The sequence below is a fragment of the Argentina silus genome (assembly GCF_951799395.1).
Source record: "Argentina silus genome assembly, chromosome: 16".
In the NCBI taxonomy this organism is placed as follows: Eukaryota; Metazoa; Chordata; class Actinopteri; order Argentiniformes; family Argentinidae; genus Argentina; species Argentina silus.
Window position 1 is genome coordinate 162,979 of NC_139670.1, and position 18,369 is coordinate 181,347.

At 53.9% G+C, this 18,369-nt stretch overlaps 2 protein-coding genes across 4 annotated transcripts; one reads left to right on the top strand and one right to left on the bottom strand.

Moving 5' to 3' along the window:
* Positions 1-439: 439 nt before the first annotated feature.
* Positions 440-5,492, top strand: adprh (ADP-ribosylarginine hydrolase). Its single transcript, XM_083687786.1, has 9 exons — positions 440-466; positions 948-1,018; positions 1,348-1,462; positions 1,575-1,683; positions 2,037-2,135; positions 2,440-2,545; positions 3,178-3,444; positions 3,624-3,838; positions 5,311-5,492. Exons 2-9 carry the CDS (start codon positions 1,011-1,013, stop codon positions 5,457-5,459), a joined length of 1,068 nt encoding a protein of 355 aa, XP_083543912.1. The 5' UTR covers positions 440-466; positions 948-1,010; the 3' UTR covers positions 5,460-5,492.
* A 216-nt stretch (positions 5,493-5,708) lies between these two features.
* Positions 5,709-18,314, bottom strand: LOC310817232 (ataxin-2-like protein). Of its 3 annotated transcripts, none has more exons than XM_083687679.1 (23): positions 17,666-18,313; positions 16,810-16,849; positions 16,568-16,624; positions 16,227-16,298; positions 15,968-16,127; positions 15,127-15,245; positions 14,394-14,485; positions 13,617-13,868; positions 13,005-13,435; positions 12,805-12,885; positions 12,570-12,683; positions 12,365-12,442; positions 12,092-12,153; positions 11,715-11,989; positions 11,496-11,565; positions 11,115-11,252; positions 10,771-10,834; positions 10,391-10,593; positions 10,174-10,309; positions 7,173-7,282; positions 6,618-6,797; positions 6,315-6,483; positions 5,709-6,214 (listed from the first exon to the last, which is right to left on the bottom strand). In XM_083687679.1, exons 1-23 carry the CDS (start codon positions 17,782-17,784, stop codon positions 6,165-6,167), a joined length of 3,072 nt encoding a protein of 1,023 aa, XP_083543805.1. In that variant the 5' UTR covers positions 17,785-18,313; the 3' UTR covers positions 5,709-6,164. The 3 variants fall into 3 exon arrangements, with proteins under 3 accessions (XP_083543805.1, XP_083543804.1, XP_083543806.1); XM_083687680.1 differs by having other exon boundaries at positions 5,710-6,214; positions 10,391-10,572; positions 17,666-18,312; XM_083687678.1 differs by having other exon boundaries at positions 10,174-10,572; positions 17,666-18,314.
* Positions 18,315-18,369: the final 55 nt, after the last annotated feature.

An 18,369-nucleotide genomic window follows, 5' to 3' on the forward strand; every position in this document is an offset into this window, starting at 1 on the left:
ACACAAACACTCACTTTCTCTCTCACACACACACACACACACACACACACACACACACACACACACACACACACACACACACACACACACACACACACACACACAGAGTCTCAATCTCCATCAGCTTTATCACCCCTGACAACTCATGTGATAAATAACCTCCAGGCTCCTATACCTCTCCACCCCCCCCATGCCCCCCCCACCCCCCCCTCTCCACCCCCCCATGCCCCCCCCCCACCCCCACCCCCCCATGCCCCCCCCCATGCCCCCCCACCCCCCCATTCTGCTGTTTGGGGTCTGTGCTTCTGCTGTTTAAAGCGCTTTGGACAGTTGTTTTATAAAAGCGCTCTATAAATACTTGTGATTTAATATGGAGTTTAGAGGAGCAGCGCCACCTGGTGGAGAGCACGGTGAATCACAGCAGAACAGACAACAGCAGAACAGAGATCAGAATACTGCTCAGAAGGTTCTGGACTTCATAGACTCTCTGGTCCGTTACAGAACCGACCAGTCATGGAGGGAATCCTACAGAGAGGATTGATCCACAATTTAGCGTTCACAAAGATTTATAATCCAACAGACCTACACGCAGATAAAACAGCACATTATGACATAATCGCGGTTTTGCATTATTCTAAATTATAAAATAAATTAAATCAAATTATGATAATTATGCTAAGAGATACATGTTCACTGTCTGTGTGTATCGTTATTAACAGCTAGAACATGTTCATTATAATGTCGCACCGCAGAAAGAGTCTGACGATCTGAGGAAAGTTGAGTCCGACAGTAACTTTCAGACTTCTGCTGAAACAGCAAATCTCTAAATATAGAAACAAGCTTCTGGTCGGAGCTGTTATGGATTCTGCGCTTCTCACATTCAATCATTAAAGAGTCTTTATAACGTCTCTGCAATATTTATTTCTGTATATGATTTGTTTCTTCAGAAGACCGGAAGCGAAAACAAGAAGGTAGACAGAGTTGTGCGCCGCCGGTCGGGGAGAAGCTCGATGGATCGGTGAGTGAAGCGGCGAGGCCAGGCGAGGCCAGGCGAGGCCAGGCGAGGCCAGGCGAGGCCAGGCGAGGCCAGGCGAGGCCAGGCCAGGCGGGTTGACTGTCATTCATAGTAATATTATTTTCCTCAGAACTATGATGACTTCCAACAAAGGGAATATTGTTCCATGACTCTCTTGTAGGACAAATGAAACAAGTAAAATGTAACAGCCAGCAAAATAATGTCTGGTTTGTATCTAAACGTTCCAGGTGACTGTTCAGAGGTGAGACAGCAGGAACCCTAACCTCACTGACACTAAAGGTCATTTCCTGTCTTCTTCCTCTCCTCCCCAGTCCCGCCAGTCTCCATGACTACCAGTCGGCCATGTTGCTCAGCGGGGTTGGAGACGCCCTCGGATACCGGAACCAGATGTGGGAGTACAACCAATCAGGACCAGCCATTCACCAGGTACGACCAATCAGCACCAGCCATTCACCAGTTATAACCAATCACCATTAAGAGTAGATTAGTTTCATGGGACTAGGAGTTGGAGGATCATCATTAACTTCTGACCTATCAGGAGCTGGCGGATCTGGGCGGGCTGAAGAACATCACAGTGCAGCTTCCTGATTGGCCAGTCAGTGATGATACCGTCCTGCACCTGGCCACAGCAGAAGGACTGGCCACAGGTGAGAGGGGCGTGGCCATATGCGAGAGGGGCGTGGCCACTGGTGAGAGGGGCGTGACCACATGTGAGAGAGGTGTGGCCACATATGAGAGGGGCGTGACCACATGTGAGAGGGGCATGACCACATGTGAGAGGGGCGTGACCACATGTGAGAGGGGTGTGGCCACATGTGAGAGGGGCGTGATCACGCAACAGACTCCAATACTTAACAGGACTACTGATAATAATAATATACACAACAGTGCTGATGTTAGTCCTGTACTACTACAGGACCTACGGTAGGAGACTGATGTTAGTCCTGTACTACTACAGGACCTACGGTAGGAGACTGATGTTAATACTGTTGTCTCTCAGGGAAGGAAGGGGAGGAGCTTCTGCAGGAAGTGGCAGCTCGTTACGTTGAAGGGATGAAGGACATGGAGGGGAGGAAGCCTGGGCCCTCCAGCATCCTAGGTCACATGACACCTGTCTGTCTGTCTGTCTGTCTGTCTGTCTGTCTGTCTGTCTGTCTGTCAGAACTGTGATGGCCACCTGGAAAGCAGGGAACACTAGATCACATGTCTCTACTCTGATCAAAATAGGCTTTTAGTCTCTATGTCTGCTCTGTTCCAGGAGTGTCTGACCTGTCTGTCTCTCAGGAGTGTATGACCTGTCTGTCTCACAGGAGTGTCTGACCTGTCTGTCTCTCAGGAGTGTTTAACCTGTCTGTCTCTCAGGAGTGTTTAACCTGTCTGTCTCTCCCTAACCTGTGTGTCAGGCGTGTCCCAGCTGAGGCCAGGGGAGGAGGGGGGGTACAGGGTGCCCTACAACCCTGAGGGAACCGGCTGTGGAGCGGCCATGAGGTCCATGTGCATCGGCCTGAGGTGAAGGGAGGGGGGGGGGGCTTAGGGTGGGTACAGGGGGGGGGGAGGGGTGGGGGGGGACTGGCTAAAGTAGTCACAGAGCAAGTGGTCGTAGCTCAACATCTGCTAACATGTTGGAAATAGAAGCTGCCTCTACCTCTACCTCTACCCTACCTTAACCCTACCTCTACCCTACCTCTACCCTACCTTAACCCTACCTCTACCCTACCTCTACCCTACCTTAACCCTACCTCTACCCTACCTCTACCCTACCTTAACCCTACCTCTACCCTATCTTAACCCGACCTTAACCCTACCTTAACCCTACCTCTGCCCTACCTTAACCCTACCTCTACTCTACCTTAACCCTACCTGTACCCTCCCTCTACCTTAACCCTACCTTAACCCTATCTTAATCCTACCTTAACCCTACCTCTACCCTACCCTAACCTCTACCCTAACTCTACCCTACCTCTACCCTACCCCAACCTCTACCCTACCTCTACCCTACCCCAACCTCTACCCTACCTCTACCCTACCTCTACCCTACCCCAACCTCTACCCTACCTCTACCCTACCCCAACCTCTACCTTACCTCTACCCTACCTCTACCCTACCCCAACCTCTACCCTACCTGCCCCCTCTTCCTCCAGGTTCCCACATCCAGACCAGCTCGGCTCCCTGCTAGCTGTTGCCGTGGAGACGGGCAGGATGACACACCCCCACCCGACCGGGTTCCTGGGCGCCGTGGCGACAGCCCTCTTCACCTCCTACGCTGTCCAGCGCCGGCCAATCATTAGCTGGGGGTGGGGCCTGATCAGTGAGGCCTGTCCAATTGCCAAGAGCTTTGTTGAGTCACAGGGCTTCGCTGTCATGGAGACGCAGAGAGACTGGGGATACTTCACTGAGAAGTGGGAGTGGTGAGATTAACACAGATTAACACAGATTAACATGTCAACAGACACAGGTTAACACAGATCAACAGACACAGGTTAACACAGATTAACAGACACAGGTTAACACAGATCAACAGACACAGGTTAACACAGATTAGAACACTATGGAGACATTAGATTCTCCCTCTCTCCCCTCCCTGAAGGTACCTGGAGCAGAGGGGTCTGTCTGAAGGGGCGGGGCCTGTGGTCTGGCCCGCCCCCTATGGGCCTGCTGAGAGAGACATGGCCTATCAGAGCTTCAGCCTGTCGGGGTGGGCAGGGCGTAGCGGCCACGACGCTCCAATGATCGCCCTGGATGCTCTACTGGGGGCGGGCCCTAACTGGGAGGAGCTGATGAGCAGGGCGGGGTTCCACGGAGGTGAGAGGTCAACACTGGGGGGTGTGGCCCTGGGGGCGGGACAGAACACACCTCTGTCCTCCACTCATCTTCTCATTGGAGGAGAATATCTAAGGGGAGGGACTTAGTTGTTCTCCTCCAATGCGCTTTGAGCAGGAAGCGAATTGGGGACGGAGGAGAGGATGAAGGATGGAAGAAAAACATCCATTTACTCCCCAGAACCATTAGTGGTCACATGACCTACTAACACAAGTTAACATCACGTTACGTCTGACTCCAAAATCTATTTGATGGTTAATAATGATTGATAGTGATTTGCTCATCCCTGTGTGACAGACTGGGATCCTAGATCCTTTAGACCAGGGGTGCCCACACCTTTCAAAATGACCAGGTCAAAATGATCTACCTACATTAATATATATAAATGATCTACCTACATTAATATATATAAATGATCTACCTACATTAAAAAATGCTATATATATATATGAGACATGGTGAAAAAAAGGTCCTCCTCCCATTCCGCATGGAAGTGGTAAGTTTTTGGCTTCTTACTTGGTCCAGCTCCGCCACTCATTCTTCCATCCCTTCTTGAGGATGTAGAAGTTGGAGGTTGACTGGGTCACTGAGCTCGCGGGAGTTTTGCAGTAGCGCGTTTAACCGTGAGTGCTTGGTGACACGTGACCCGTAGAAGAGAAGCGATCTCAGACTGGCCGCATTGGACGTCAATCAAGTGGCGCACTCACACTGGCTCAACTGCCTCGTACCGCTGAAGCACAAATGTCCGTCGTAAAAAAAGAAATCACATCGTAATACGACGTGATTTTTTTAATGTCACGCGATCGACCCGCACTACTCTCGCGATCGACCGGTCGATCGTAATCAACGTATTGGGCGCCCCTGCTTTAAGGGTTCCCAGTAGGTGACCGTGCTCAGGCGTGGTCCAACCTGAACCCTGTGACTCTACGTGTTGTTAACCACGCCTCTGTGGCCCACCGAGAAACTCAAATAATGGTCTGGATCATTCTAACAATGGGACACAGGTCAGAGGTCAACAGCAAAGGACCAGGCGTGGCGTCCTCAGGACTTCCTCCAGGCTGTGGGCAGGTGGTCCAGCTGGGGGAGGAGCCTCTGCCATCACTGTCTCTGTCTGTGTCACATGTCTGGAGCCCCCCCCCCAGGTGACAGTGATATATGACCATGTCTCCCTCCCCTCCTCCCCCCCCCCCAGGTGACAGTGATATATGACCATGTCTCCCCCCCAGGTGACAGTGATATATGACCATGTCTCCCTCCCCCCCCCCCAGGTGACAGTGATATATGACCATGTCCCCCCCCCCCCCCCCCCCAGGTGACAGTGATATATGACCATGTCTCCCTCCCCCCCCCCCCCCAGGTGACAGTGATATATGACCATGTCTCCCCCCCCCCCCCCCCCCCAGGTGACAGTGATATATGACCATGTCTCCCTCCCCTCCTCCCCCCCCCCCCAGGTGACAGTGACAGTACAGCTGTGATTGCTGCCTGCTGTTGGGGTCTTCTCTACGGCACAGAGGGGGTCCCCCCCGGTAACTATAGCAACCTGGAGTACCGGGCCCGCCTGGAGAGCAGTGCTAAGGAGCTGTACTTCCTGTCACACTGAGCTAAAGAGCTAGCTGGGTTAGCCTAGCATAGACCACAGGACCAGCCTCTTATGTCATGTGACCAATTATGCGGCTCAGAGGGAGGAGCTTGTTTGAAATCCTCCTAAACGCTCATTAACCTGGTTGGTCATGTGACTACATCTCAATAACAATGTTCAGAAATTCATGAGATTTAAATAAAAAACAAACTGACTTCAACACAATGTTTCTGTAGTAAGTTTAAAACTTTATTTTTTGGTCATTGTTGTTTTAATCTTTTTTTTTTGCATTTTCCATATTTTTATTATTTAATATTTCCCTAAGAGAGAGGAAAGGGGCGTGTCTACAGGGGGACAGATAAAAAAGGGTCAAATGTTTCTCTAAAAATCCCCTCCTCTCTCCTCCACCCCCCACCCCCCCCCCTCAGAGAGACAGAACTATGACAGTTTTTCATGTTTCTTCTGAACGTTTGTCTGAGCCAAGAGTCTGATCTCCCATGACGACGTGTCTGTCTCTCCTGACCACGGTGGCATTGGAGAGGAGGTCTGGACCACTGGTCACGTTCCTCCTCCTCCTCCTCCTGGGCCGGGCTGCAGCAGAGGATGGAGTGATGAAGGTCAGGAGAGGGAGGATGGAGTGATGAAGGTCAGGAGAGGATCGTCTTCCTCCCCACGAGCCCCGTCAATGTGGTGATGTCACGTCCTGTTGGGTTGTTTCAGGGGAGGTCAGTTCCCTGGGGGGTGGAACTGGGAGGGGTGGGCCTGGACCTGCATGGCTGAGGACACACACACACAGACACACACACACGTGTCAGTTATTACTGTTCTATGTATTATAGTATTACTACCCTGGGGGTGTTATTACTGTGTTATTACCCTGGGGGTGTCCGATGTAGAAGTGTTGGTGCGCCCCCTGCTGGCTGTGCTGGTGCTGCTGTACGGAGGCGGGGCCCTGCTGGGGGGGCGGGGCCTGTAGCATCACCACCTGGGGGTGGGCGTGGCTCCCTGAGTGGTGGGGGCCAGACATGGCACCCTGGACATGAGCCTGGGGGGGGAGAGAGAGAGAGAGAGAGAGAGAGAGAGACAGAGGTTACAGTAGTTAGACTCCAGACGAGTTAGACTAATTTCCATTAGTCCTCAATACAAGCCATGAGGCATCTGAAGCTGTGTGTGTGTTACCTGTGAGAGGCCCAGGCCGGGGTAGGTGTGTGTGAGACCCTGGTGACTGTGGAGGCTGTAGCCTTGCAGGGGGTAGGAGGCCTGGGGGGAGGTGTGGCCCGGGGGCAGGTTAGGGGGGGTGGGGGCCGACAAGGGCCCTGAGTGGTACAGAGACTGAGGCTGGGGGCCAGGCTGGGCGTTCTGAAGGGGGGGGGGGGGGGGGGAGAGGGAGAGAGAGGGGGGGGGAGGGAGAGAGGGGGGGAGAGAGAGAGAGAGAGGGTTAGTTCAGTGCAGCAGAAAACAACATGGAAATTGATGTTGACTTCAGAAGAACCATGGAAATGATTCACCATGACAGGAGAGGCAGAGAGCACTAGAAGAGCGTGTGTGTGTGTGTGTTGAGGTGTGTGTACATGCTGAGGTGTGTGTGTGTTGAGGTGTGTGTGTGTTGAGGTGTGTGTGTTGAGGTGTGTACATGCTGAGGTGTGTGTGTGTGTGTGTGTGTGTGTTGAGGTGTGTGTACATGCTGAGGTGTGTGTGTGTGTGTGTGTGCTGAGGTGTGTGTGCGTGTGTTACCTGTCCAGGGCTGGGTGCAGAGTGCTGGGGGGGGGGCTGGTTGCCTGTGGGGGTGGAGGAGGGCTGAGGCTGGTGGACCGGTCCAGAGTGGTGGGAGAAGGACTGGGGGGCTGGAGAGAGGGAGAGGGGGGGGAGAGAGAGAACAATATGTTCACTGAGAAGCACTTTATACATTCCGAACATTCCAACTGTGCAGCATGTTGAAGCAGTTCTGTCAGCTGGGGAGAGAGGGAGAGAGAGAGAGTAGGATGAGTGTGTAGAGTGTAGTATTAGTGTGTAGTGGTACATTTGGGATTGAGTGAGTGGTGAAGCCTGTTCTCCAGTCTAAGTAAGTTAGTTTTATCTGGTTTAAAGTCAGTGTGCTGTTGGTAGCTTGTGTATTTTGCTGTGTGATCCTGCCTTCAGCTCAGAACCTAGTTTCTATTGAAAGCCATCTGTTTGAAGCCAATTGCTGTGAATTGCTGTCAATCTCCAGTGGGAGGGCCTGACACTATCCTGCCAGGTATTTAACTCCTGCTCACCCTGGACCAGGACTGATACATTTGGGATTGAGTGGTGAAACCTGTCTGGTCGTTAACTGATCGTCAGGTGGGAGGGGCTGCTACCCTGCTAGTCATCAGCAATCACAGAATCTACATTTCTCTCTTGACGGTCACAGAGCGACAGCCTCCTGACATGAAGATGAAGGAGTCAGTCTGTGGAGTCCATCGAGGAAGGCCTGGGAGGAAGGAAGGCCTGAGAGGAAGGAAGGCCTGAGAGGAAGGCCAAACAACTAAGTATTTCTATTCTATTGGATTCTTTTTTTATTTTTTGTGTATTGAGCGCTAGCTACATCTACATTCCTCATCTCACCTAAGTGGTCACATAATGTTCTTCCCCTGTCACACCTGTCCATATCCACCTTCCAATTCCATGCTGTTTCTGTCACCTCCCCTGTCAAACTTCACATTGTTGTTATCTATCGTCCAGCAGGTCAGCTTGGCCACTTCTTAGATGAGATGGATGTCCTTCTCAGCTTCTTTCCTGAGGACGGTACACCGCTCTCACTACTGGGTGACTACCAAGTCAGAGAAGCTTCACTCGTCTGGAGTTCTTGACCTTCTCTCCCCTGACTCATAAGGCGGGCAATCAGCTCAACCTTGTCTTCACCAGAGCCTCCCATACCTCCAACCTTACTGTTACCCCTCTTTATCCTTCTCCCTTCCTCTCAAATCCTCCCCCTCCCAGTCAGTCTCTACCCACACTGTGTCCTCTCGTCACAACCTGCGCATCCTCTCCCTCACCGCTCTCTCTTCCTCTGTCTTATCCGCCCTACCATCTGTTCAATCCTTCCCTCTTCTTTCCACTGATGCAGCCTCCTCCACCCTCCTGTCCTCTCTTTCCTCATCCTTAGACTCTCTCTGTCCACAGATCTCAAGGCCGGCACCATCCTCTCCACACGCTCCTTGGCTGTCTGAAACCCTGCAAGCTTGTAGAATAGGGCTCCGGGCAGCTGAGAGGAAATGGAGAAAAACTGGCCTCCCTGATGACCTAGAACCTTATCTCTCTCTCCTCCTCAACTACACCATCTGCATCAGCTGCTAAAGCTTCTTACTACCATTCCAAAATTCAATCCTCTGTCTCTGACCCAAGGAAACTGTTCTCCACATTTTCCTCACTCCTCAACCCACCTCCTCCCCCTCCTCCCTGTCTGCGGATGACTTTGTCACCTACTTTGAGAAGAAGGTTGATGACATTAGCAGCTCTTTCTCTCTACCTCTCACCAACACTGCTGCCTCTCCTCCCAAATCCACTGTGCTACACCTGGTCTCTGGTTTATCAGATTTTCCCCCCCTGATGTTCTAAAACTGGTTACATCCACCTGCCCCCATGGTTTCTCCTACCACAGCTACGCAGACGACACTCAACTCTTTCTCTCTTTTCCCCCTTCTGACTCACAGCTGGCGACACGTGTCTCTGCGTGTCTTGCAGACATTTCTGCTTGGATGTCAGCCCACTACCTCAAGCTCAACCTTAACTAGACTGAGCTGCTCTTCCTCCCAGGGAAAGCCTGCCCTCTCCAAGACTTCTCCATCACAGTAGAAAACTCTACTGTGACCTCCTCCCAGACAGCCAAGAACCTTGGGGTGATCCTTGACAACCATTATCCTGTGTGGCGAACATCACAGCGACAGCACGCTCCTGTAGATTCTTCCTCTACAACATCAGAAGGATACGTCCATTCCTCACCAGAGAAGCAGCACAACTTTTGGTCCAAACACTTGTGATCTCTCGCCTTGACTACTGCAACGCACTCTTGGCTGGACTCCCCGCCTCCGCCATCAGACCACTGCAGCTCATCCAGAACGCTGCCACCCGTCTCAATCTCCCCAAATTCTCCCATGTCACTCCCCTCTTCTGCACCCTTCACTGGCTCCCGGTAGCAGCTCGCATCAAATTCAAGACCCTGGTGCTCGCCTACCGGGCGGCAAAGGGAACAGCCCCTCCCTACTCGCAAGCAATGGTTAGCCCCCAAACCCCTGCAAGATCACTCCGCTCATCCACCTCGGCTGCCCGCCTGGCACCGCCGCCTCTACGTGGATGCAGCGGCCGCACTACTCGGTCACGGCTTTTCACCGTCCTGGCGCCTTGCTGGTAGAACGAGCTTCCCACTGCTGTCAGGACTGCAGAGTCACTACCAATCTTCCGCCGTAGATTGAAGACCCATCTCTTCAGGCTACATCTTAACGGTCCCTCCTAAAGACCTCTTCACCCCCACTACCCCCCTGTACAAGTTTCTCTCCTGTTTAAAAAATAAATAAATATAAAAGTAATGTTTCCTTCTTCTAGCATTGTGACGGCCAATAGCTCCTGGTCCCTAACCCCAACCCTGGTCTGAGCATTGATTACTTTCTTATGATGACTGATGTTCAGATGATTCACTTACTTAAACAAATGTATTTGTTGTAAGTCGCTTCGGATAAAGGCGTCTGCTAAATGTAGTGGTAGTATGTAGTCTCACCATAGATGCCCTGCTGGGGTCCCTGTGGCCCCTCCCCCTGGCCAGGGAACTGAGGTCCTCCTGGGGGGCCGAGGGCCTGGGGGTGGCCCCCCCCCTGCCCCATCAGCCTGGCCCCGCCCTGCAGCATGGAGTACATCTGGGGGGGGGGGGGGGGGGGGGTAGAAGAATCAGTACCTACACACTCATCAGGAGATAACAGGTGGACACACACACACACCTGTCCGGGGTAGGGGCCCATGGCCTGCAGGACCTGCTGGCTGTACTGCTGGGGGGTGTACTGGAGGTACTGCTGGGGGGGGTAGGGGGAGGCCACCAGGGGGGCTCCCGCTGCCGCCGCCGCCGTCTGCAGGATGGGGGGGCCGGAGGAGGCGTGGTCCGGCCTGGGGGGCACCACCGAGCCTGGGGGAGACCAAAACATGACTGCATAACAACGTGACAGGGAGGGGAACTACAACACACACACACTCAACAACACCATCTCTCTGTACGTACGTACACACACACACACACACACACACACCAGAGAACTGACCACTGCATGCAGCCTTTGTGTGGGGGGGGGAGGTGATGGAGAGTGTGTGTGTGTGTGTGTCGTACCTTTAGCCCGGGGGTATTTGCCCTGCTGGTTGACTGTAGACATGTACTGGTACATCTGGGGAGGCTGGGGAGGAGGCAACAGTCAATACACACATACTAGCCATGTGTGTGTGTGTGTATGTATGTATGTATGTATGTATGTGTGTGTGTGTACAGTGAGATGGTGATGCTGTGTGTGTGTGTGTGTGTGTGTGTGTGTGTGTGTGTGTGTGTGTGTGTGTGTGTACAGTGAGATGGTGATGGGGTGTGTGTGTGTGTGTGTGTGTGTACAGTGAGATGGTGATGCTGTGTGTGTGTGTACAGTGAGATGGTGATTGGGGGTGTGTGTGTGTGTGTGTGTGTACCTGGACAGAGTGGATCTGGGAGACGTAGGAAAGGTAGGGGGTGCTGTAGATGGGACCCTGTCCTCCAGGGTGCTGCAGCATCAGAGAGGGGCTGGGGGGGGTGGGCCGCGGGGGGGTGGGGGCCGAGCTGGGCTTCACCTACACACACGCACACACACACAGGAAACAGTTCCACATCAACATGGTGTTGTAGATGTTGCTGTAGCTTTCATAATTCAACGTAAAGCCTGCAGGTCAGGGTTGGTTGTGTCCAGGTTAGGGTTGGTTGTGTCCAGGTTAGGGTTGGTTGTGGTCAGGTGAGGCTTGGTTGTGGTCAGGTGAGGCTTGGTTGTGGTCAGGTGAGGGTTGGTTGTGGTCAGGTGAGGGTTGGTTGTGTCGTACCAGAGTGAGAGGCAGCTTGTTGGGGTTAAACTCTTTGGCGTTGGGGTTCAGAGTTGACTTCTTCACATGACTGATGGAGAGAGGGAGAGATGGGGAGGGAAGCAAAAGTAGAAGAGGAGACAGTTAGAACACAATTACACCGTTAGTACAGACCACATCATGTCAGCTTCATCCTCCTCATCCTCTCCCTCATCCCCCCCCCTCCCCCCGATCACTCACTCAGACATGCCCTCTCCTGTTTCTTGTCTGCCGTCCTCACTTCCAGGGGTCCTGGGGGGCTGTGGTTGCCCTGGCGACTGCCTGTCTGGAATGGGCCCAGCGCTGGAGGCGGGGGGCGGATCCTTAGAGGGGTCCTCGGCAGGGGAGGGGCTAGGCTGGGGGTGGGAGGGGCTGGGGGCCAGGGTGGAGGCGGGGCTATGGTCGGAGGGGGAGGGCTTAGCAGGGCTGGGCTGGGGGGGCTCGCTGGGGCTGGAGCCTCCTGCACTGGGCTGCAGCTGGAGGGGGGGGGGGAGGGGGGAGAGAGAAGGGGGGGTCAGGGGTCAGAATGAAGAGCAGAGGAACAGTCATGTGACAGGAGGAGAAGAGCAGAAACTCACCCTGAACTCTTTACCAAACTTCCTCAGCTCCTCAATCTGGGACCTCTGCTGAACGGAGGGAACTGGAAGAGAAGAGAGGATGATGAGGGGAGGAAGAGGAGGGTGAAGGAGGGGAGGAAGAGGAGGGTGAAGGAGGGGAGGAAGAGGAGGGTGAAGGAGGGGAGGAAGAGGAGGGTGAAGTTACAAAGGTAACAACTTCTCGGTTCTGCTTTCTTTGGCAAAATATTTCTGACGGCCAGTTAACTAAAGTGACACACACGCACTCACACACACCTTTCCCACCCTTGCTGTCCTCTGTGCTGGGGCTCTCAGCCTGTCTGTCCTGTCTGGCCGTGTTGAGGATCTCGTTCACTGAGGAGCAGAAACACACAGACATCAGAGAACTACAACACCCAGACATCGCTGGACTACAAACATGGCTCCCTGTAATCCTGGTCACCTAGACAGGAAGTGAGACCAACAGAGAGAGGAGTATTACCATCTACGGGGAAGAGAGGGGCGGGGCCAGAGGTCTTCTGCGTTGGCATGGAGACAGAGGAGGTGTCCAGGTAGGGCGGGTCCTGGGAGGTGCCAGACTTTGGAGAGCGAGAGGCTGAGGAGAGACACACACACACACACATCACCAACCCTGGGGAGGGGGGGGGACCTGTGGTGTGTGTGTACCTGTGGTGTGTGTGTGTGTGTGTGTGTGTGTACCTGTGGTGTGTGTGTACCTGTGGTGTGTGTGTTGGGGGGCCGGGCTGCTCTGTTGGACTGGGGTGGTCTCTGGGCTTTAGGAGACGTCCTGGATGACACTGAGACGGAGGAGGAGATTACTCACCACTTCAACACACACACACACACACACACACACACACACACACACACACACACACACACACACACACACACACACACACACACACACACTCACCTCCGTTGACGGGCCTGGATGCGTCTGGCAGTGAGTGTGTGAGGGAGTTGGAGTGTGGGACAGTGTGTGTGTGCGTGGGGGCGGGGGGGCTGGCGGGGGAGGGGGCTGAGGGGGGGGCGGGGCCCAGGCCGGGGGGGCCGGGGGAGGGGCTGCCCTGGGGGGGGTGGTGGGGCGGGTAGACCCCCCCTCGGCCTGCCAGGGGGCTGGAGCGCTCTGAGGGGGGGGGGGCGGGCTGGGGGCCGCTGGCCGGGGGCAGGGGGGGGCGGGGGGACGAGGAGGGGGGGGCGGAGCGGTAGCCCCCGCTGAGGCGAGCGCTGGGACCCCCCCCCTGACCCCTCTCCCCCCGATCACGCTCCCTCTCTCCTCTCAAACTGCCCCCTGACACACCCATCTCCCTCGCTCGCTGGGGCAACGGAATGTATTTACCTTCCCTGAGAGAGAGAGAGAGAGAGGGAGGGGAGGGAGAGAGAGAGAGAGGGAGGGAGGGGGGGGAGGGAGAGAGAGGGGGGGAGAAAGAGAGGGGGGGGAGGATAATATACCATGATTATTCCATGTTACCACTAAGGACAACTATAGACAGAGACAGAGAGACAGACAGAGAGACAGACTCACCTGCTGGCTGTGCTGGGACTGTCCCTCCCCCTCTCCCCTCTGTCGCGGGGGCTCTCCCTCCCCCTCTCCCTCTCTCCCCCCTCCCGGTCCCGGACCACAGCGCTGAACTTGTCCTCCTCGCTCTTCCCCTCCTCGTTCTCCAGGTTGGCACGGTGACGGTACTGGGGGCTGGACTCTATCTCACTGGCCAATCGGGCGGCTCGCGCCTCCCGTTGACGGAAGCCCTCAGTGCTGCCTCTCTCCAGAGGTACGCTGGGGGGGGAGAGGGGGGAGAGAGGGAGGGAGAGAGATAAATACTGTGTCCTTCACCCTGGCAGAAGGAGCGGGGAGTGACAGACTGAGCTGCAGGGTTCAGTAACCGTGACAACCTCCTCTTTAGTTTCTCTTCTTGGATGGAAGTCTGACAACAGCCTGAGGTCCTGAGACAGCCTGAGGTCCTGAGACAGCCTGAGGTCCTGAGACAGCCTGAGACAGCCTGAGGTCCTGAGACAGCCTGAGGTCCTGAGACAGCCTGAGGTCCTGAGACAGCCTGAGGTCCTGAGACAGCCTGAGGTCCTGAGACAGCCTGAGGTCCTGAGACAGCCTGAGGTCCTGAGACAGCCTGAGTGTCTGTGAACGCGTCTGGGGACAACTGGGAGGGCCACATGGTTCTCCACAGTCAACATGGGAGGAAGCATCTGTTCAACCCTGGTAGAGGCTCTGACCTCTGACCCAGCACTGTCATATGACCACAACCAGACCACACACACCTTATTACTGACCACACACCAGACTTACGTGTACATGGCCAGGCTGGAGTCGTAGGTGGACTTGACCCCGTAGTTGACCTCGTTATAACGGAACATCTCGTTGGCGTCCCACCCGTTGGACTGAGGACACACACACAGGTCACATGACATGACCACACCATGGTGGAAACACTACCAGGTGTAGGACTGAAGAGTGAGTGTGTGTTAGGTGTGTGTGTGTGTGTATTTGGTGTGTGTGTGTTAGGTGTGTATATGTGTTAGGTATGTGTGTGTGTTAGGTATGTGTGTGTGTGTGTTTGGTGTGGGCGTGTGTGTTAGGTGTGTGTGTGTGTGTTTGGTGTGGGCGTGTGTGTTTGGTGTGGGCGTGTGTGTTAGATGTGTGTGTGTGTGTGTGTTAGGGGTGTGTGTTAGGGGTGTGGGGTGTGTGTGTGTGTGTGCTCGGTGTGTGTGTTAGCTGTGTGTGTGTGAGGTATGTGTGTGTGTACGTGCGTGTGTGTGTTTGGTGTGGGTGTGTGTTCGGTAGGTGTGTTAGGTGTGTGTGTGTGTTAGGTGTGTGTTAGGTGTGTGTGTGTTAGGTGTGTGTGTGTGTTAGGTGTGTGTGTGTGTGTGTTAGGTGTGTGTGTGTGTGTGTGTTAGGTGTGTGTGTGTGTTAGGTGTGTGTGTGTGTTAGGTGTGTGTGTGTGTGTTAGGTGTGTGTGTGTGTGTGTTAGGTGTGTGTGTGTGTGTTAGGTGTGTGTGTGTGTGTTAGGTGTGTGTCTCACAGCATCATTGTCCAGGTCAAACTCTCCGTTGCTGTCCCCTCCCTCCCAGCGCTGCAGAACCTTCTCCTTGTGTTCCCCGTTGACACGCGTGGAGCTGATGCCCGTGTCTGTGAACGCGTCTGGGGACAAACACCACACAACCCTTATACAACCACCACACAACCCTTATACAACCACCACACAACCCTTATACAACCACCACACAACCCTTATACAACCCTTATACAACCACCACACAACCCTTATACAACCACCACACAACCCTTATACAACCACCACACAACCCTTATACAACCACCACACAACCCTTATACAACCATCACACAATCAGCCAGGCTGGGGTCTGAAGAGACTAATCTGTCTCTGTGGTCCACCACCCAATGACCAGATGGAACAATCCACTAAACCCAACCCCCATACCCCAACACCCCTAAACCCCATACCCCAACACCCCTAAACCCCATACACCCCCATACCCCAACACCCCTAAACCCCATACACCCCCATACCCCAACACCCCTAAACCCCAACACCCCTAAACCCCAACACCCCATACCCCCTACACCCCCATACCCCTACAACCCCATACCCCCATACCCCCTACACCCCCATACCCCCTACCCCCACAACCCCATACCCCTACACCCCCATACCCCTACAACCCCCACAACCCCATACCCCTACACCCCATACCCCTACAACCCCATACCCCCTACACCCCCATACCCCTACAACCCCATACCCCCTACACCCCCATACCCCCTACACCCCCATATCCCAACACCCTACACCCTAACACCCCAACACCCTACCCTTACATGGTAAAGCCTCTCTCTCTCACCCTGTGTGGCGTAGTTGAGGTCTACGTCTCTGCAGATCATGGTGACGAGGTCGGCGGGGCTGAAGATCATGGTGTCAGTGATCTCCTCCCTGCGGGGCGTGGCCAGGGCTGGCCCCTCCTCCTCACCACGCTTGTGCACGGCGTCCACTGCCAGCTCACACTGGGGGGGGGAGGGGGGGGGGGTCATACAAACACAGGAGGCTTAACAGGTCTTGTGTCATCAATAAAAAGCAAACAGAGAGGCGTGTGTGTGAGTTACCCGTGAGCTGAGGGTCTTGAAGATGCCCTCGTACACACTGCCGTTCTTCACTCTGACATCACAGGTGGAGCCCTGATAAAAAGAGAGAGACAGAGAGAGACAGACAGAGAGAGAGAGACAGAGAGAGACAGACAGAGAGAGAGAGAGAGAGACAGAGAGAGAGAGAGAGACAGACAGACAGAGAGAGAGACAGAGAGAGAGACAGAGAGAGAGAGAGACAGAGAGAGATAGAGAGAGAGAGACAGACAGAGAGAGAGAGAGACAGACAGAGAGAGAGAGAGAGACATTGGTTGGGGGGACGTTACGTGACTACATGATGTTGGGTGGGTTGGGTTACTCACCACCACCGCTGTGAGGAAATGTAGCATTCTGGTGTTGTTGTAGACTCCCTCAAACACCTGGAGAACACATAACACTGTTAGTAACCCACACACACACCCCCTACAGGAATGGCCTGTCAGCAATCTAGAAATAATTCAGTGTTTAAAACTGAGATTATAGACATAATTCCTGCCATGCCTATAGACTTGTCACCTCCAGACAGGAATGAGAAAGGAAGACGGCAGCTGTCAGTCACACTCACCGGAGAGGACTGGAACGGTGGCTTCACTCCGCTCCGATTCCTGAGACACAACACACAACACAGCCCTTAGCTGTCAATACCTAACACACACACACCATCTCACACACACACGGCTTGTATATCACAATAGAACAGACTGAATATACTACACTGCTGAAATCGGTGACTTGGACTTGACAACAACAACCGACTGTCTCTTTTATTGTTTGATTTTATTAAGGCTATTTTCCTTTTTAAAGTTTGATCTCAAACACACACATGGCGCCATTGTTTACATGACGTGAATGTCATCGAGTGTGTTGATATCCGACCTCGCCTCGACCACCCTGCGATAGCGACCACGGTTTAGGTCCTAATAAACACGCCAAATATCTCCATGTGGAATTCGGTTTCCACTGACCTGGGAGAGGAGACCGCCGGGGAATCTCTGCCAAACACTTTCTGGTTCATCGTCTCAGAAAAATGTGTGCGTCTGAAAGCCTATTCTTCTCTGGACTCCCCCCATAACAAACGCCCTCCGCTCGGAAGACGATGAGTGGTGGGCTGAACTGTCAATTTCCCATATTCTTCCACTTCATTCGCTCGTTGACGCTTTCAATCAAACTCTTCGCCCGCCTCCACATTATCAACTATTTATCAAAGTTCACGTCAGTCTCGCTATGAAACCCCTGATTGGCTAGCATGAGTTGTCGATCATATGTAAACTACTTTCATTGGACAGACAACGAAATTCCTAATTCCCTGACACGCCCACTTAAACTCGCCACACATCATCTGCTTTGACCGGTAGGCCTTGAAGACACGAGAACATCCCCGGCCTTTCCTGAGCGGCTATCCCGCCTTCAGCTCCACTCACCTCCCGACCGGCGCTCTGTTGGTGTTGATCCCGCTGGTCGTGGAAGACATACCGGCAGGGCCCGAGGTCCCGTTAGACGTTTTTCGCCCGCCAGAGCCGGGCTGTTGTGGTTTTAACATAGCCAAGCACCAAACCTCCAAAAAAAACAAGTTAAAAAAACACCCTAAATATGTATTCCAGGAAAGAGTTAGCTGAAGCTAGCGTGCTAACGTTAGCTATCAAAACACAGGACGACGGAGCGCGACGCCTGTTAGCAACCTCGGTGAGCGGCTAAGCTAGCTAGCGGTCGGTCGGTCGGTGCCGTGGCCTTGCTGGTGAAGCGGAGCAGGAAAGTCAGCTCGCTAACGACGAGGCGACTCACTAAGACAGATCACCCTGGTTCAGTGTTTGTTCGCTGGCTGCCGTCCTGGCGTTGACTCGGTTAAACCGAACCACCCGACCCCGTCCAGGCGTCTCCTCGCTAGCCGCGCTTCTCTCCGGATTACTCGGCGTCTTCAGCTCGACTCGACGCGTCTGGTTCAGGGTGAAGCGGTGGGATCCGGTTCTGTCGGTCGTGTTGTTGTCATTCGGTGTTTAAACGGGTTTTGTTGTCCAGGTTTCTGAACGGAAACCTGCGGCCGGTTTACCACCTCTCGATCCGCGCGCGGTTGAGTGGAAACCGGGTGCACGAGGGGGGGCGGGCGTCTGCGCGCGTCCGTGACCTA

Coding starts and splice junctions, on each gene's coding strand:
- adprh (XM_083687786.1), top strand. Junction 2,546..3,177: donor TCCATGTGCATCGGCCTGAG/GTGAAGGGAGGG, acceptor CTCTTCCTCCAG/GTTCCCACATCCAGACCAGC. Junction 3,445..3,623: donor TTCACTGAGAAGTGGGAGTG/GTGAGATTAACA, acceptor CCCTCCCTGAAG/GTACCTGGAGCAGAGGGGTC.
- LOC310817232 (XM_083687678.1), bottom strand. CDS start 17,784: ATGTTAAAACCACAACAGCCCGGCTCTGGCGGGCGAAAAACGTCTAAC. Junction 10,573..10,770: donor CAAATACCCCCGGGCTAAAG/GTACGACACACA, acceptor GGTCTCCCCCAG/GCTCGGTGGTGCCCCCCAGG. Junction 6,215..6,314: donor CTACATCGGACACCCCCAGG/GTAATAACACAG, acceptor GTGTGTCCTCAG/CCATGCAGGTCCAGGCCCAC.